The sequence below is a fragment of the Lepidochelys kempii genome, chromosome 11 (assembly GCF_965140265.1).
Source record: "Lepidochelys kempii isolate rLepKem1 chromosome 11, rLepKem1.hap2, whole genome shotgun sequence".
NCBI classification, from domain to species: domain Eukaryota; kingdom Metazoa; phylum Chordata; order Testudines; family Cheloniidae; genus Lepidochelys; species Lepidochelys kempii.
Window position 1 is genome coordinate 21,505,218 of NC_133266.1, and position 19,456 is coordinate 21,524,673.

Here is a 19,456-nt window from a genome sequence, read left to right on the forward strand (position 1 = left end):
GAATGGAATGTATATTCCCGTTTTTGTGTCTTTTTTGTAACTTAAGGTTTTGCCTAGAGGGATTCTCTATGTTTTGAATCTGATTACCCTGTAAGATATTTACCATCCTGATTTTACAGAGGTGATTCTTTCACCTTTTCTTTAATTAAAGTTCTTCTTTTAAGAACCTGATTGATTTTTCATTGTTCTTAAGATCCAAGAGTTTGGGTCTGTGTTCACCTGTACAAATTGGTGAGGATTTTTATCAAGCCTTCCCCAGGAAAGGGAGTGTAGTGCTTGGGGGGATATTTTGGGGAAGACATCTCCAAGTGGGCTCTTTCCCTGTTCTTTGTTTAACACGCTTGGTTGTGGCAGCATAGGGTTCAAGGACAAGGCAAAGTTTGTACCTTGGGGAAGTTTTTAACCTAAGCTGGTAAGAATAAGCTTAGGGGATCTTTCATGCAGGTCCCCACATCTGTACCCTAGAGTTCAGAGTGGAGAAGGAACCTTGACACCATATTATACATAATGGCATCAAAAGCTTAAGAGAGACAGTGTCCCTGCTGTCAGTTCATGTGTCAGACACTACAGCATTTGGGAGAAGCAATTGAAGGGAAAATCCTGCTCAGCCCCTGAGGTACAACATGCCTGGTACAAACAATAGATAGTTTGGTTGAATTTCCACAAGGAAAGCAAAAGGCATGTCCCTGAGACTATATATATCAACCCAAGCGGTTAAAGCTTAGCAAAGTTATAAACAACTTAAAACAGTCTTATTATGTAAAAAGTATTGGGCAGCTTTAACTACAGGTGACACAACCGGCACCAACTATAATAATGTAATTATGGAGTTCAATCAGTATTCCCTCAATAACATGGTATATTTTAAGGAGGCAAAGAGGTGACTCACTATTAAAGGGTGTTCATCAAAATAGCACTGACAATAAAACGTAGTTGAAGATGGATGAAGAGGGAAAGGACAGTGTAAAAAAAATGTTAAACTAAATGATACAGAATACTACGTTCAATAATACCTCAACCTTATGAGAGGGGTACCCTTGTAATATGACCAAGATTAGTTAGATTTTTTTTCTACTTGCAGCATAAGGTATGGACATGAAAGGTAAAAATCTATTGGGATAAACTGTAACTGGTATATCCAACTCCAAATATTTAATATTTATTAATGAATGCAAATAAATTAGTTCTTTATATTTTTTTCTTACTCAATTTCATTGTCTTTTTTACCTGTGCTACTATGAAAAGAATTCCAGCTTTCTAGAAAAATTAGCATTGCTCCACCCTCAAAGATCAAATTATTGGCCTTAAAGAAGGACTTTCAAATTTGAATCTATTCACCTAGCATGTGTTTTCCTTACCATTTGGTTAATTATATAAGAAATACTGGGCTATATATCACTCAAAGCTGCCAAGTGACATGCATCTCATCTGACACATTCCTGCAGCCTTGTCATACCTAACCACAGTCCAACTTAAGTGTCAGGCATTCAGCTGAGTTGTGGACAGGTAGCAGGGAACTCCCTACAGTTGCTCCTCCAGGCCACCAGACAATAAAGCAGGGCTTTAGCAGCCCGAGAAAAGATGGGAAGAGAAGATTCTGGCTATTAATACACATCCTCTGATTCCCACAACCCATCAGCTTCACCCCCCTACCAATAGACCAGCTGCCCCAGTTTCCCCCATTCAGTGGCCCCAGTGCAGAAGTGACAAGTTTTTGTGCAGCAATATTTGTCAAATTTCTTGATGGTGAAAAAAAGATGCTGATTTTCCTCTAAGTCAGCAGCAGTGGATGTGGGGAACACAAGGGGCTACCCAACACCTTCTACCAAAACCCATTCTTGCACTAACCATCATTCAAGAAGCTCCACAAAATTTTGCAGCTGTTTATCACCCCCTTCCCGAGAATAAGCCATGAAACAAGAACATTTATTCTGGAATCTCTGCGTCAATGTGGGAACTCTCGTTCCTGATACATCTTTCATTTTGGTTAAGGGATTTGTCGGCACGCAAAGAGAGCAGGCTGCACATCAACCTCTCTCACCATCAACATCATTCAGTTGCACTACCATTGGTCAGAAAATCCAATGCATTTTAAGATATTTGCACAAAGGGCTGGCCTCTCTATTTTTCCATACATGGCTCTCCAATACTCTGGAAACATGGCTCCCTCCAGAATGATAGTGCCACTGATTCCATAGTTGTCTCTCCAAGGAAAAGTATAAAGCAAAAATTAAGGCTTAAAGTGTCAGAATCAACTCCTGCAGGGATTTCCAAGGGCAATACCATGGGTTTACCACAGAATGACGACTTCCAGACAGATGCTTTTGCCACCCCCTCCAAAAAGTATAAAACCTGGAGTCCCAGCAGTATGGTGTTTCTATACAGGTTCAAGATTTTATCTTACAAGTATTTTCATTTAACATTTGCTTTTCCTTATAAGGCCTGAGAGAAGCTGAGTGCTCACAATCCTCTTTAAAGTCAATGAGAGTTTTCAGTGCTCATCGTCTTTAAGTGCACCAGCTTTTGTTTTCTCATATTTCAGTGTTCATTCAATTTAATCAGGAAGATAATAGTACCTATTTACATGGTTTCTTATTACACAATTAAAGAAAGGTTTAAAGTCCAGTGAGAATAAAGAGAAATTATGGTTTGAGTTCTGCGTTTGGTTACACCAGTGCATCCCCACTAAAGTAACTTGCTGAAGGTTATGCCCTCTATCGCCAAGTTCTCTTCTCTAGCACCACACTGCAAGGATTGTGTGTGTATGTGTATACACATAAATGAAGATAAATGAAAGACTAGTAAAGCTGACATTTGAAATAAGTGGCTGACCTCTAAAAGTTTGGGAAACATGCCCCAAAGTGATTTTTTAATTTTAAAAGCCTACAAGGTAATTAACTAAGGAGCAAACTGAACGGGAAAAATCCAGAGAAAACAATAGCACTTCTAGATGGGATATTTGTGTTTTAAGACAAAAGTTCTACTGAAAGTTTGGGTTTTTTTAAGTGTATATAACTGCATGACCAGTAACAACAGGTCTGATCCTGTTCCCAAAGTCAATGCCAAAAATTCCTTAGGATCATTGGCAGCAGGATTGAAACCAAACAGTTACATATGTAAAGTGAGAGCATTCAAATGTCATGATTCATAATGTAAACTGCTCAGATCCCATCCCAGGTTCAGCACTATACAAATGGCTGAATGCATAAGGTGGGATGACTGACATTGCACTGAGGAAATTACACACTACCAGAGACAGGAACTGGATTTGATGGACCAGTGATTGGATCTGCCATGGCATGACTTATGCTTCCTCTATTAGTATCTCCCTTTTTATCTAATTTTGAGATTAATTAAAGTTTCTAATAACAGATACCAGTTTTTTATTGATTTCACATAGTTGTATTCCTTATTAAAGTATAGTCACTAAGAGCAATGTTTTAATTATTTTGTTGAGATGACGTAATTAACTTTTTTTAAAAATACATTTAGGACCTGATTTCTGTACATAGTTCAAAAAGCCAAATGGCAGTAAATTTAAAAGAAAACCTAAAGGGGATTACATATCAGTCTGAATCTCAGCCCAACATTATGCTGCAGCTCCAGATTAAATATAATCCAGTATCTATACAACATTAAAATACTTTTGAATGGGGCTGGATGTGAACACTACTCCTATTCAGATGTTACAAAGGTCTTAAAGACTGGATACTAAAATGCTAATTAAAATATCTATTTTCTAACTATCTCTGGGTTTATCATTTGCTTTAAAGATATATTGTGTTCCCAAATTAAGAAAACTTGCAATAGCAGCTTTGAAATGGATTCCATAAAGATAGATACAATGGTGACTTACTTCTTTAATTGGACTATTCCTGAGAAAAATGCTCTAGATCAGGTTTTGTTTTGTTTCAAAGTATCTTTAAACATTAGATAAATGACAAACATACTTTAACAATTAAGCTATATTATTGCTTAAATAAATGTATATAATAATAAAGTACCCTCCTTGGTAGCAAAAAGCTGTGCCAAATTCATTGTAAGGGCTCTATTAGTGGTAAATCAACATGTTTTAATAACATGTTTTAATGGTTATATCAACCAATGAGACTGCATCTTTCTTTAGAAAATAACTGAAGTTCAAATAGAAATGCTTATTTAAACCATGATTTAAAACTGCCTTGATTTAAATCAATCCACCCTGATTTTAATATGTTTTACTTACATGCTATAGTTTCAATTCTGTGTCACTGTCAATCCATTTTCCTTATTCTATTTCAATATATTTGCATGTAGTTAGTTCGATGGGAAATGCAAGCAAAAGCATGGACTGTGAACTAGAAATACATTTAACTTTTTACTTTGATGCACACACACACACACACACACACACACCACACACACACCACATTTTACACTTGCTGCTTATGTAATCTTGAAAACCATTATTTTTATACCATGACTAAAAATAAGCCAAAGAAAGTGTATCAGTGCTTTCTCCGGGCAAGCATCAGCTGTGCACTACTAGACAAGAAGTATGTATTATTATGTGTAGTATTTTAGAGCTAGTGGAAGAGTCATACCTCAAACTAAATTCCCTAGTGAATTTCCATGTATTGGAATCAAGCTACTTAGGAAAGCTCTCACTTCCCTGAGGCAAATCTTTGGATGTTCCCCCAGCACTATGAATAATCCACTTAAATTGGCTGAACTGCCTCTTTATTGTTTGCTTGTTTAAAGACTTCACTGACACATTAGTATGACCAAGCTTTAGTCAGGAATTTAGTCAGATCATAGTAAAACACCCATTTATGGAATTTATAATTGGGTAAGAAGTAGTAGTTCCAGGATAAACAATGACAGAAAAGGAGCTACATTTTTTCAATGTGACATAACATCCCATACAGTAATTTAAATTTCTCATATATGTAGTTTTATATATACAAAAAGTGAGGAAATTGACAGTCCAGACTCATGAAACAAACACCACGTGAGTGCTATAAAACATTGAAAGTAGAGGTTGCATGGAATCAACCCCTAGAAATAGAGAACAATACCAAGTTAAAATTGAATCCTTTAAAATCCTAAAATAGAAGACAGAAAAAATCATATTAAAACGCTCCCTTAATACCTCAAAAATAGTGGTCAAGATTTTTTTTAAAAAATAAACAATTAAATTTAGTTCTAGTCTTTTGGGATTTCTTTTTTAAAAGACCAGAGCTGAGGGAACTAAAAAGTTCTATAACATCTTGTCTATACTAGAGATCTAAGCCATTTGTAATTGAACTGGTTGTATTGAACAGGTCTAGGCACACAGTTTAGTTCAGTCACATTAGCCAGACTAAATCAGTTTAAGTTTTACCTCTGTGCACATCAGAGCTATCCCTAACTCTTTAGTCACAATACTCTCTCTCCCACAATTCCCACTTCAGCTCTCAGAAGCAGTTCATGCTGAGAGATTCAGCAAGGTCATCAGTGCAGTGTAGGACAGTAGTGAGAAGACTATTTGAACTATTTCACCTTTTCTACATCCACAATGTCATTAAACTAGGTAAGCTTTAACAGGAAAGCCTGCTGGAAAAATAGTCTATTGTAACTGGTTATTAGAACATCTGTGAACTGTTTTGCAGACTGTATGGGATGTTTCTGTATGTGGATGCAATGTCTTCTACAAATATCCTAGGGTATTTAATAGTTTAATTTATTTACTAGAGACTAGGCCTACACAATTAAATGACATAAATATAAAAGTGGTGGTATTATGTCCATGTGTTTAAAGCATACGAACCATGGATACTGCTTGGAATTCAAAACAAGCAATTTACAAATATTGGACTTTATTTAAGTTTATTATCATAACTACCACAGCTCCTCAACCCCATACAAACCATGCCTGTATTGTCCCCTCTTCTGCCTAAAGCTTCCTGCCCCCCCAAATCCTTCCCCCTGAGATCTTTTTAAACGCCTGCTTTATCATCTCTGTCTCACTGTCCTGTTTGGGAATTTTCCACTCTCCACTTCAGCACCCCCATGCAGCGACATTTGGTCACACTGGTTTTCTAACTCTGGAACTATCTTTCACATACCTATTGTACAGTCAGAGCACAGCTGTTAAATTTAATGACTCTTCTTTGTCCCTAGGGCTCTTCATTGTCCCTAGGCTGATGGTTACCATGCTAAAGGCAATGTTAGCAAATGGTGAATTTCAAATGCACAGAGACATTCCAACATATACAGTATTTTATAATAACTTCATACACATGATCTAGAACTCATAAGTTGTACACACTCCCAAATCAGAGTTACATCATACCCACGAATTAAAAGATGTAAAGTCACTGTGAATTACTGTATAATTGTATATTTGTTATTGTTTAAAATGCCTGCTCGTAAAACGGAAGTGCCTGCCAGCAGTGGGCTCAAATACCACTTACAGCCTTGTCTGCTTTCAGGGTTTTATTTAACATGCTTAATTGTGGCCAGCAGGCATGTTTAAGACATGTTGCATCTCTCAACACCCCATGGCCATGTAGTTTCCACAGTGTTTGCTTGCTCACAGCATTTTTATCTTTTATTTAGAGCATTTAATTGGCAGCAATAGAAATAATAAAATACCTCAATTAAGCTATTTCAATAGAATGTTAATATTTCAAAACAGACACAATGCTGTGGGAAAAGATACTGAAACCTGTAACCAGTTTCTTTGAGTGGAATGGCGGACTGTGTTATACTGAGTCTCCCACTCCCAACATTACCAAACAGCTCTGTGCCTAGTAATAAGCATATACTCCACTTAATCACAGTCCATTCTTCTCTGTCAATTCAATCAATATCTCTGAGATCAGTCCCCAGAAGACCATAGTTAAAACAGACTAGCAGATTTAGTAACCCCCACAAAAAATCATCCTCTGGAACAATAACACAGATAGTTCAGGATTAAGGACCTGCTCAAAAAGAACTAAAATCCTAGGCGCAATGCTGAGGAATGGTTTCAGAGTAACAGCCATGTTAGTCTGTATTCGCAAAAAGAAAAGGAGTACTTGTGGCACCTTAGAGACTAACCAATTTATTTGAGCATGAGCTTTCGTGAGCTACAGCTCATTTCATCGGATGCATACTGTGGAAACTGCAGAACACATAATATGCACAGAGACCATGAAACAATACCTCCTCCCACCCCACTCTCCTGCTGGTAATAGCTTATCTAAAGTGTTCATCAAGTTGGGCCATTTCCAAAACAAATCCAGGTTTTCTCACCCTCCGCCCCCACACACACAGATTGATAGAGCCAGATGAGTTCCCAGAAGTTACCTACTACAGGACAGGCCTAACAAAGAAAATAACAGAACGCCACTAGCCGTCACCTTCAGCCCCCAACTAAAACCCCTCCAACGCATTATTAAGGATCTACAACCCATCCTGAAGGATGACCCGACACTCTCACAAATCTTGGGAGACAGGCCAGTCCTTGCCTACAGACAGCCCCCCAACCTGAAGCAAATACTCACCAACAACCACATACCACACAACAGAACCACTAACCCAGGAACCTATCCTTGCAACAAAGCCCGTTGCCAACTGTGCCCACATATCTATTTGAGGGACACCATCAAAGGGCCTAATAACATCAGCCACACTATCAGAGGCTCGTTCACCTGCACATCCACCAATGTGATATATGCCATCATGTGCCAGCAATGCCCCTCTGCCATGTACATTGGTCAAACTGGACAATCTCTACGTAAAAGAATAAATGGACACAAATCAGATGTCAAGAATTATAACATTCATAAACCAGTCGGAGAACACTTCAATCTCTCTGGTCACGCAATCACAGACGTGAAGGTCGCTATCTTACAACAAAAAAACTTCAAATCCAGACTCCAGCGAGAAACTGCTGAATTGGAATTCATTTGCAAATTGGATACTATTAATTTAGGCTTAAATAGAGACTGGGAGTGGCTAAGTCATTATGCAAGGTAGCCTATTTCCCCTTGTTTTTTTCTAACCACCCTCCCCCCACCGACGTTCTGGTTAAACTTGGATTTATGCTGGAAATGGCCCACCTTGTTTATCATGCACATTGTAAGGAGAGGAGTACTTGTGGCACCTTAGAGACTAACTGGATGAGCTATTGCCAGCAGGAGAGTGAGTTTGTGTGGGGGGGGGCGGAGGGTACTCCTTTTCTTTTTGCGAATACAGACTAACACGGCTGTTACTCTGAAACCTGTCATTATGCAAGGCACTGCATTTAGCCGTATGGAGTGGAAATCTATCAACTGCATGAAAACTTATACAGATACAGACAGACATCATCTTCCTTTCCAAATGCAAACAGATGGACATTGTACCAAAAGGACTGAAGGTAAAAAATCCATTACAATCTACATACCACACAGACTATGCTGACAGCTTGTGCCACACGCTCTCAAAGAAACTGCGGAATCACCTGATCAACATCCTCTACAGCAAACAGGGAAAGATTAAGAATGAGCTCTCAAAAATGGATACTCTCATAAAAAAACAACCTTCCACAGAAACTTCCTCTTGGCTGGATTTTACTAAAACTAGACAAGCCATTTACAACTCACACTTTGCTTCTCTACAAAAGAAAAAGGACACTAAACTTTCTAAACTACTACATGCTACAAGGGGCCACAGCAATGGTTCCCTCAACCCACCCAGCAATATTGTTAACCTATCCAACTATACTCTCAGCCCAGCAGAAGCAGCTGTCTTATCTCGGGGCCTCTCCTTCTGCCCCTCCACCCCCACGAACATGATACAGTTCTGTGGTGACCTAGAATCCTATTTTCGACATCTCTGACTCAAGGAATATTTCCAAAATACCTCTGAACAACATACTAATCCACAGAGGCCTCCCTACCAAATTACAAAAAGAAGGATTCTAGGTGGACTCCTCTTGAAGGTCGAAACAGCAGACTGGACTTCTACATAGACTGCTTTTCCGCCGACGTGCACGGGCTGAAATTGTGGAAAAGCAGCATCACTTGCCCCATAACCTCAGCCGTGCAGAACACAATGCCATCCACAGCCTCAGAAACAACTCTGACATCATAATCAAAAAGGCTGACAAAGGAGGTGCTGTTGTCGTCATGAATAGATCGGAATATGAACAAGAGGCTGCTCGGCAGCTCTCCAACACCACTCTCTACAAGCCATTACCCTCTGATCCCACTGAGAGTTACCAAAAGCAACTACAGCATTTGCTCAAGAAACTTCCTGAAAAAGCACAAGATCAAATCCGCACAGACACACCCCTGGAACCCCGACCTGGGATATTCTATCTACTACTCAAGATCCATAAACCTGGAAATGCTGGGCGCCCCATCATCTCAGGCATTGGCACCCTGACAGCAGGATTGTCTGGCTATGTAGACTCCCTCCTCAGGCCCTATGCTATCAGCACTCCCAGCTACCTTCGAGACACCACTGACTTCCTGAGGAAACTACAATCCATCGGTGATCTTCCTGATAACACCATCTTGGCCACTATGGATGTAGAAGCCCTCTACACCAACATTCCACACAAAGATGGACTACAAACCGTCAAGAACACTATCCCCGATAATGTCACGGCTAACCTGGTGGCTGAACTTTGTGACTTTGTCCTTACCCATAACTATTTTACATTTGGGGACAATGTATACCTTCAGATCAGCGGCACTGCTATGGGTACCCGCATGGCCCCACAGTATGCCAACATTTTTATGGCTGAATTAGAACAACGCTTCCTCAGCTCTCGTCCCCTAACGCCCCTACTCTACTTGCGCTATATTGATGACATCTTCATCATCTGGACCCATGGAAAAGAAGCCCTTGAGGAATTCCACCATGATTTCAACAATGTCCATCCCACCATCAACCTCAGCTTGGTCCAGTCCACACAAGAGATCCACTTCCTGGACACTACAGTGCTAATAAACAATGGTCACATAAACACCACCCTATACCGGAAACCTACTGACCGCTATTCCTACCTACATGCCTCCAGCTTTCACCCTGACCACACCACACGATCCATCATCTACAGCCAAGCTCTGCGATACAACCGCATTTGCTCCAACCCCTCAGACAGAGACAAACACCTACAAGATCTCTATCAAGCATTCTTACAACTACAATACCCACCTGCGGAAGTGAAGAAACAGATTGATAGAGCCAGAAGAGTTCCCAGAAGTCCCCTACTACAGGACAGGCCTAACAAAGAAAATAACAGAATGCCACTAGCCGTCACCTTCAGCCCCCAACTAAAACCCCTCCAACGCATTATTAAGGATCTACAACCCATCCTGAAGGATGACCCGACACTCTCACAAATCTTGGGAGACAGGCCAGTCCTTGCCTACAGACAGCCCCCCAACCTGAAGCAAATACTCACCAACAACCACATACCACACAACAGAACCACTAACCCAGGAACCTATCCTTGCAACAAAGCCCGTTGCCAACTGTGCCCACATATCTATTTGGGGGACACCATCAAAGGGCCTAATAACATCAGCCACACTATCAGAGGCTCGTTCACCTGCACATCCACCAATGTGATATATGCCATCATCTGCAAGCAATGCCCCTCTGCCATGTACATTGGTCAAACTGGACAATGTCTACATAAAAGAATAAATGGACACAAATCAGATGTCAAGAATTATAACATTCATAAACCAGTCGGAGAACACTTCAATCTCTCTGGTCACGCAATCACAGACGTGAAGGTCGCTATCTTACAACAAAAAAACTTCAAATCCAGACTCCAGCGAGAAACTGCTGAATTGGAATTCATTTGCAAATTGGATACTATTAATTTAGGCTTAAATAGAGACTGGGAGTGGCTAAGTCATTATGCAAGGTAGCCTATTTCCCCTTGTTTTTTTCTACCCCCCCCCCCCCGCACCGACGTTCTGGTTAAACTTGGATTTATGCTGGAAATGGCCCACCTTGATTATCATGCACATTGTAAGGAGAGTGGTCAGTTTGGATGAGCTATTCCCAGCAGGAGAGTGAGTTTGTGCGTGTGGAAAAGGGGGGGTGTGGGGAGTGAGAAAACCTGGATTTGTGCTGGAAATGGCCCACCTTGTTTTTCATACACATTGTAGGGAGAGTGGTCACTTTGGATGAGCTATTACCAGCAGGAGAGTGAGTTTGTGTGTGTATGGGGGTGGGGGGGTGAGAAAACCTGTATTTGTGCTTGAAATGGCCCACCTTGATTATCATGTACATTGTAGGGAGAGTGGTCGCTTTGGATGAGCTATTACCAGCAGGAGAGTGAGTTTGTGTGTGTGGTTTTTGGAGGGGGGTGAGGGAGTGAGAAAACCTGGATTTGTGCTGGAAATGGCCCACCTTGATTATCATACACATTTTAAAGAGAGTGGTCACTTTGGATGGGCTATTACCAGCAGGAGAGTGAGTTTGTGTGTGGGGGGGGCGGGGGGGGGGGGCGGAGGGTGAGAAAACCTGGATTTGTGCTGGAAATGGCCCAACTTGATGAACACTTTAGATAAGCTATTATCAGCAGGAGAGTGGGGTGGGAGGAGGTATTGTTTCATGGCCTCTGTGCATATAATGTCTTCTGCAGTTTCCACAGTGTGCATCCGATGAAATGAGCTGTAGCTCACGAAAGCTCATGCTCAAATAAATTGGTTAGTCTCTAAGGTGCCACAAGTACCCCTTTTCTTAACGCTGAGGAATGCAAATTATGCAGGCATGTCAGCCCCCACAGGAGCGCATCCTACCTCTGAGATACCCCATAAGACACAGTTCCTCTGTTGCTCCTGGTTGGGATGAGGGCAGTAGGTTCGAACAGGATGAAGTAACAGCTCCTAACAGGATGAAGTAATAATCCTCCCTGAGTGTCCAGCCAGCAATGCTGGATGGAACATGGAGAGCGATGGACGGGTGAGCCACTGTTCTGATCCTCCGTACCCAGTTACTTAGAAGAAAGACCATCTTAGGCACAGCCCCATCTCTCTCCACAGTGCCCAAAGTCATTATCTAGAGAATGCTAATGGAGCCATGCAAGGAAGTGTGTTGAGGCCTTTAATAGAACTACCCACATACTTAAGCACCTGAATGTCTCTGCAGGATTGACACTGTTCTGTGTAAGTTGTATCCCTTTCACCAGCCCTTCACCATTTAGTTTTGTTTGTTGATTTTAGTTTTGTTGGTTTGAACTTTTTAAATTGTAACTTCTTCAGAATAGGGATGGTGTATTCCTACTATGTATGTCTGTATAGCATGTAGCATATTGTGGACACTACTGTCATACAAATAATAAAAAAGTTTTATTTTAAATGGCCTTGAGAAAGAAACAATTGAATTGGAGGAAAAAATAATGTACCTGTATTCTTGCAGGAAAACTTGGTTCTCTCATCGCACAAGCGTATAGTTCCATTACAGCCCTTTTCATCACTGCCATCTTCACAATCCTTTTCTCCATCGCAGCGCCACAACACAGGAACACAATTCCCATCGGGGTTACACTGAAATTCTTTCTCATTGCATCCTCCAGGAGAGGGAGTTTCTTAGATAAAATAATCAAGAGACAAGATTAACTATAGTGAATAGCTTGTTCACAATGTTTGTTTTTTCTATCTACAGTTATATATGAAGAAACTAGTTTATATAAACACAGCAGTACAGCTGTCTCGTTTGCTCAGTTAAATTTGGCAATTTGTGCAGAATAACAGGAACAGCCAGTGTTGTTGTTTTTTTTAACTGAAATAAGTATCTCCTCTATCACACCGTATACCTAAAGAAAAAGTTACACATATCGTCAGAGAAAGAAAAACACAGAGTGCATGTATAACCAGCAATTTAATTAAAACAAATGGAATTACTGAGTCTACAAAATATGTTATGAGCATGGACCACAAGTTTATAAAATAAGTCTTTAGGGATCATGAGCTTTAGGGCTTTGGTTGATCCTTTCATTTCCAAATTGTTTCATCCCACAGTAAATGGTTAGGGAAATCAGCTCTACAGTAATCAGAGGAATGAAGGCCAAGATATCTAAATGCATCTAGTGATTCTGGGTGACTTAATTTCTGAACACCCAGTACCAGTGGCTCCCAAAATATCACTGCTCACTTTTGAAAGTCTTCGCTGAAATGTTGAAAAGAAATATGGAAATTGCTCAATTAGAGAATGTTTACAATATGGAACCCTGAATTCAGAGCCCAAGAAGACATCACATTTAAGTACATCTAAAATTTAATAAGAAAGTTTGCAGGCATTTATTTTCAGGTGGTTTTCAGGAGAAGGGGCCAGATCCCTGGTCATAGATAAGCCCCCTTTGCACAGCTAGATCCGCCCAAAAGGGATTTAAAGCTGCTTTAATAAGAAAGATGAGGATTCTTCTGCAGCACAGTGAAATCCTCAGCTCACAAGCTGACATATCTAGTTTTAATCTTGCATTGGCCTAGTACAGGGATCGGCAACTTTTGCCATGCCGCCCGCCAGGGTAACCCCCCTGGCACGCTGGGCCAGTTTGTTTACCTGCTCCGTTCGCAGGTTTGGCTGATTGCAGCTCCCACTGGTTGCGGTTCACTGCTCCATGCCAATGGGGGGTGCAGGAAATGGTGCGGGCCGAGGGTGCTGGCTGCCACTTCCCACAGCCCACATTGGCCTGGAACGGCAAACCACGGCCAGTGGGAGCTGCGATTGGCCGAACCTGTGGACACAGCAGGTAAATAAACCAGCCCCGCCCGCCAGACCCTTTGTTTTTCCCCCCCTCCAGCTTTGAAAGTATCTTCTGTCCGCATTGGTCATTGTGGTCAGGTGCCAGCGAGGTTATCCTAGCTTCTTAACCCTTTACAGGTGAAAGGGTTTTTCCTCTGGCCAGGAGGGATTTTAAAGGTGTTTACCCTTCCTTTATATTTATGACAAAAGGATATAGGCATAATCCAAGGATAGACTCCCTGAAAAAGAAGAGACCCCAGAGAGGGGGGATACTGGGTGTGGGGGCAGGGGTGGGGGGAGAGAACAGGAGTCTCCCAAAGAAATATTCCTCCCAAAAATAACACTACTAAAACTACTAAAATTAGTAAGAGCTAAAAGGCTAACTAAAAACCTAAAAATAACAACTGTGAAACTAATAAAGCTATTCCCTAAAGGTAAATAAGGTAAAAAGCAGGCACCACAAGATGCTCCATCTCAGGCTGAAGCAGTTGAGGACCATCTGGGGGCAGTTCATGAGTCTCTGCGCTATATACCCTCAGTACAGGTTGCAACAATAGCTAAGGTCAGGTGAGGACTGAATGGGCAATGACACAGAAAGCCTCCAATCAAAGGTGCACCTGAAGTGGAGTACCCATAGGTATATTACTTGAAGAAATACAAGTTCCTTTTTAATAATTCACAGTGTTTTGATAATTAACTGTTGTTTTAATAAAGATGAAGGAATCAGGTTAAAAGCAGCTGAATAATTTTCTGTTTTAATTTTAAGAAGAGGTCATGATGCACAGCATTAAAAATTTCCACAACCATATAAGGGAGTTTTCCAAACCAGAAATATGTTTTACTCTCCATTAAAAAATGATATGCATTATAGCAGTTGGGAATAAATTTGACTACAACTATTTACAGTTTTTGTTTACAAAGTACCTGGAAGCTCAAGCATACCGAGTGCCTCCAGAGGCATGCTCAAGCCTTTCTGCTGTTTCCCATTAAACCTAAGGGCAGCTGAATGTGTTCACAGTTCCACAAGGTTCTTACCACTAACTAAAAATTGTAAACATTTTTCATACCTTTGCTCTGAACTAGATTTAGAAAGATAAAATTTATTACATGAGTACAAACAGGAAAACTAAATTAAAGTTAATGTTATGTCAAAATAATAAAGCCTCATTGCTGAGGTTTAATTCCATGATTTGAACCCAACTGATGTGCAAATAAAATTATTCAAAATTCATTTAAGCGGATGATACAAAATGACAGGGCTATAACAGCGAATATATCCAGGTTTTCATTCCTCACTTTAGCTAAGAAAAACATCATAGAATTATAAAATTTGGGGCCTGTTTAGTGCAATGTTTATCCTCACTTTCTTTACAAACTTGGTTCAGGGTTTCTAGTGGAACATACATATTCTGTTGATTTTCTCTTTTATTGAGTAATATTGTTTTTATATCTAAAATATTATGTTTGTCTTACCTTATATTCCCCTATATATGGGCAACAGGATAAAAACTTCAAAACATAGTGATAGCTCCCATTTTAACTGTAGGTAGATTGGGCATCACACAAAACTCAACTTTACAATACAGCCATATTTTACTTTATGGTAAAATTATTCAGACTATAGAAAATATTGCAAATAACACAAAGTTTAATTACAATGACACAATAAAGATAGATTTTTGTGATATCCTTTGTATTTGAGATCAAATATGTTTCTACAGTATTTTAACTATATTTCCCTGGTTTTATACATTTGGAGGTTTCAGAGTAGTTTGTGATTGGAGAATTAAATCTTAGTACGTAATCAAATTAATTTGGAAACTTGCTACATCACAAGTCACAGCAGAAAGTCAATACTGTCACTAATGACATAATAATAGAAGCTTTCCTTTAATTTTTATTGAAAAATTAAGAAATTCACCACATGTGCTCATTTTGTTAAATTGCCGCACAAGGCAGTAGATGTTGCCTTTTTAGTAAACCAAACAGTAGGAACAAAAGAATGACTACTGTAAATTGGAGATCAGATGTGTTTTCATTGTAAAGCATAGCTACGGTTTTTTGTTTAGTTGATTGGTTTTGAATAAGAAAGAAATACTGAGTACAAGAAATTGTAGGGATTATTCTTTGGTAAAATGGAAATTATAGGAAATTCTTATTATTTTAATATTATATTGAGCTAAACTGTTGTGTAAAAATACTTGCAGATATTAACGTGCTAACTTAAGCAATGTTACTTTGCCTAGTGTATCTTGATCCAGGAAACACCTGTCTCTATTAAAAGGACAAGAATCATGTACAGTGTAATCCAATGAAGTAAAACTATCAACATTGTGCTGGATTTGTTTCAGCAGAGGCTGCTCTAGCCATAGGCAAACAAGGCAGCTACCTAGGAAAGCAAATTTGGTCATGCCATTCCCCAGTGAGAAGGTAGGTTTTTGTTTGTTTAATTGATTGGCACTATTTTTCTCTCTCCTGTTACCTGTAAAGGATAATTGAGAGAGAGAGTATTACTCCTTCCTAGAGTTCAGTTTTACTCTAGAAACAAAAACACTACAAAATCTTCAGCCTGCCTGTTTGGCTGTCCCTAAGATTTGTCCTTTGAGCTATCCAGGGCTTAACTCCCTATCCCCTTTATATCCTGTTTGAATCACCACAGTATGCATCCGATGAAGTGAGCTGTAGCTCACGAAAGCTTATGCTCAAATAAAGTGGTTAGTCTCTAAGGTGCCACGAGTCCTCCTTCACTTTAAGAAGGGTATCACATCTTAAATATCTGTTTTCTGCCACCAACAATTTAAACAACTTTCACTTTTCCAATGGATGAGAAAGTTCACTATTCATTTAGACCAAATCTTTATCACAGTATTAAAATAGCCAACCTTCTTTGGGGCAGTTTGCTTTGGTTTCATCACTGAAGTCTCCACAGTCATTGTCACCATCACAAGCCCAATGACTTGGTATGCATCTGCCAGTGGAGCATCTGTACTGATTACTGGCGCATGAGTGAACACAACCCAACTCATCACTTCCATCGCCACAGTCATCATCTGTGAACATTCAGAGTCAACATGAGAAAAAGAGCACCAGACCAGCTTTAAATGGTGCAAAATCTGAATAGAAGCCTGACGCTCATGAGAAACGTTAATAAATGGATGCAACAATGCTGCGTTCACCGTTTTCGTATCTACAGTGTCCTTGAGAAGAAAACAGAGAAGTGATAGCCAGTATGTTAAAGTTCTATATATTGCTTTCTCTGCTGGATCATACCAAAACCAGTTATGTCATTACGAGCAATTCCCTGTCCTGTCTTAGCTATATAAGGTGGCCCTTTTATGCAATTGGGTGTAAAGACTTGTGTTTTGGTAAAGACAAGACCTTAGTTTTATTCACAACAAAGTCATGCATTAGACTGATGAATGGGCTGCAGATAACCGTTTCAGAGAACTTAAGGCCAAAATGAAAATCTCAGATCAGAATTAGCCTTTTAAAATAACACAAGGGAAAGGCTCTCATTACACATTTAGAAACAGATAGCTGGAGAAAAAAGACAATAATTAATTCATCAAAAGGGGGTTGAAATGGGCTTCCTTACTTCTATACTGTCTGATGATTCCTATAATCTGTGATTGTGATTCCCAAGAAAGGGAAAGATACTGCATTAAACACTAAAGCTCACTTTGCACACTTGTCCAGCCAAATATACATTCCACTGATCATTTTATTTTAAGGAAATGCTCTGATTCTTGGTCATTCTTATTACCAAATATTGTCTCATATTGCATTCTAGTCTAATATAATTCAGTATATTTGCAATGATGTTCCAGGTTTAACGCCAAGAGCAATTCTTATTTCTACTGCATTCTCCCAGGTTTCACAACCTTTAATCTTAAATCAGTAAAATAAAGCCATTACGTTTATTTTATGCAGGGCTACAAGCTGGATTTACTCTAGTCCCAGTAGGAAATGAGTATTTTTATCAAAAGTACCCCCAGCCCCTTAATTAAATCAGTTTAGAATACTGAACATTTGGTACTTGCCTGAGTCACAGTGCCATTTGCTACTAACACATCTTCCATTTTTGCATATAAATTGAGTTAGTGGTTCACAGGTTGGGAATTCTGCAAAGGATATGAAGGCATCCAACATGAAATGTGTTAATGACTATACCAGATTTAATTTGTATCCCAGTTATTTGTGTCCCCTCCCGCATACATGCACAAAGGCAAAGGAGAATCATTAAATCACTTATTGAAGTGGCCATTGCTTCAGGAAGATAATTTCAACATCTTTTAAATGAGTGTCTCCTAGTTACTAGAAGGGAAGGTTAGTCATGTGCTGCTGAAGGACAATCAGTAAATGCTGTAGTGCTATCAGAGCAAACAGACACTACGGAGTTTTACCAGCTAAACCAGTTTTCTTTAAATGAACAACAGCTGGAAGCAGCACCAAACTCTGCTTCTCTAAAGTGTATGCAGATGTTACAAAAGTGCTGTTCTCTCCATGAATACAGAGAAAAGTAGGGTTAAAAACATCCTCTTAGTATTTTTTTTAAAAAAAGAAAGGACAATGAAATCTGATATGATTTACACAGTAGAAAAAATCTGAAAATACATCTTTCTGCAAAGAAATGAGTTTTCTTGAATAAAGTTATAAAAATGCTATGCAGTACCTGAAAACTAAATAGAAGAATTACTCACTCTAATTCACTGATTTGGGTCTGTTTGAGGAGTAAGGTGCTACTCAGCATGAGTAAAGGCACCACAACACAGCTATAAATTAAGTTACTAATTCAAAACCTCCATGAGGCAGAAGCAATATTGCACTGTGCTGTCACATACAAGATTATATTCTGGCTACTTACACAAAAGTTTAAAAGAAAAGGGGAGCAAAAAGGTGCAAAGGGCTTTTGCACTGAGGGTCAGCTAGAATCATGATGCTTGTGCTTCTTGAGTGCTTGAGAGTCCCAGGGGCTGCAGAGTGGGAGCAAATGATGCATTGGCAATTAGCAGGGACAGGAGCTACTCCTAGGCAAAACTCATTCCCTCCCTTCCCTTACCCAGCACACAGAGAGCTTTCTGTCTGATTTAGCACACTGCAGGCAGGATGATTCTAGCTATTTCTGAAGTAAATTTAATTGTAAAGTTACACCCCACCCTGTCAAATGTATGCATCATAATACTAATGATGAAATATAGCCTGAAATGTGAGAAATTACACTTTCAAAATGTTCACTTTTATCATAAAATGTCTGATTGCAATGTAGCTGCTAGTAAAAAGCAGGAGATGAAACAATTGGAAAATACAGAAGTGATACAAAGGGACATGGAGACTTTAGAAATACAAGTAGGAAATAAACTGCTCTGACAGTTACACACCGCAGGTCACCATTAAAGAGAGAATACTTACAAACAGTTCTCACATATATTCCAGTCAAGCTATCAGAAAGCTAAAACACTGGAATATGTACAGAGCTACAAAGTAAAGGCTCAGCCACACTGCAACTCCAAGTCTACCCATGTTTTTCTAATACTCTCATCCAATTCTAGTTAGAACAAACAGTTGAGTTGTGTCCAGAGTTTTATTTTCATAACAATACCAAGTGTAAACCAAGTTTGTGCATCCAGCGTTACCATAATGCTTAGCTGTGTTTGTATCAGTGCAGTTTGAAAAAATCTGGGTAACCACCCCCATAGTAGGGAATAGACCTCCGGAAGGATATGCATATCAAGCACCACCATTAGCTAAAGGAACA

General features: G+C 39.6%; 1 protein-coding gene across 12 annotated transcripts in view; it reads right to left on the reverse strand.

The window, feature by feature from the left end:
- The window catches only part of LRP1B (LDL receptor related protein 1B), a 1,327,274-nt gene that overhangs the window by 517,547 nt on the left and 790,271 nt on the right, over positions 1-19,456 (reverse strand). For 11 of the 12 annotated variants that reach the window (XM_073305381.1, XM_073305382.1, XM_073305377.1 and 8 more), the window contains 3 exons: positions 17,742-17,822; positions 16,584-16,751; positions 12,362-12,544 (listed from right to left, as the gene is read on the reverse strand). In XM_073305381.1, coding sequence (XP_073161482.1) covers positions 12,362-12,544; positions 16,584-16,751; positions 17,742-17,822 — 432 coding nt within the window. The remainder of the gene's footprint in view (positions 1-12,361; positions 12,545-16,583; positions 16,752-17,741; positions 17,823-19,456) is intronic. The other variant, XM_073305383.1, reaches the window with a different exon arrangement.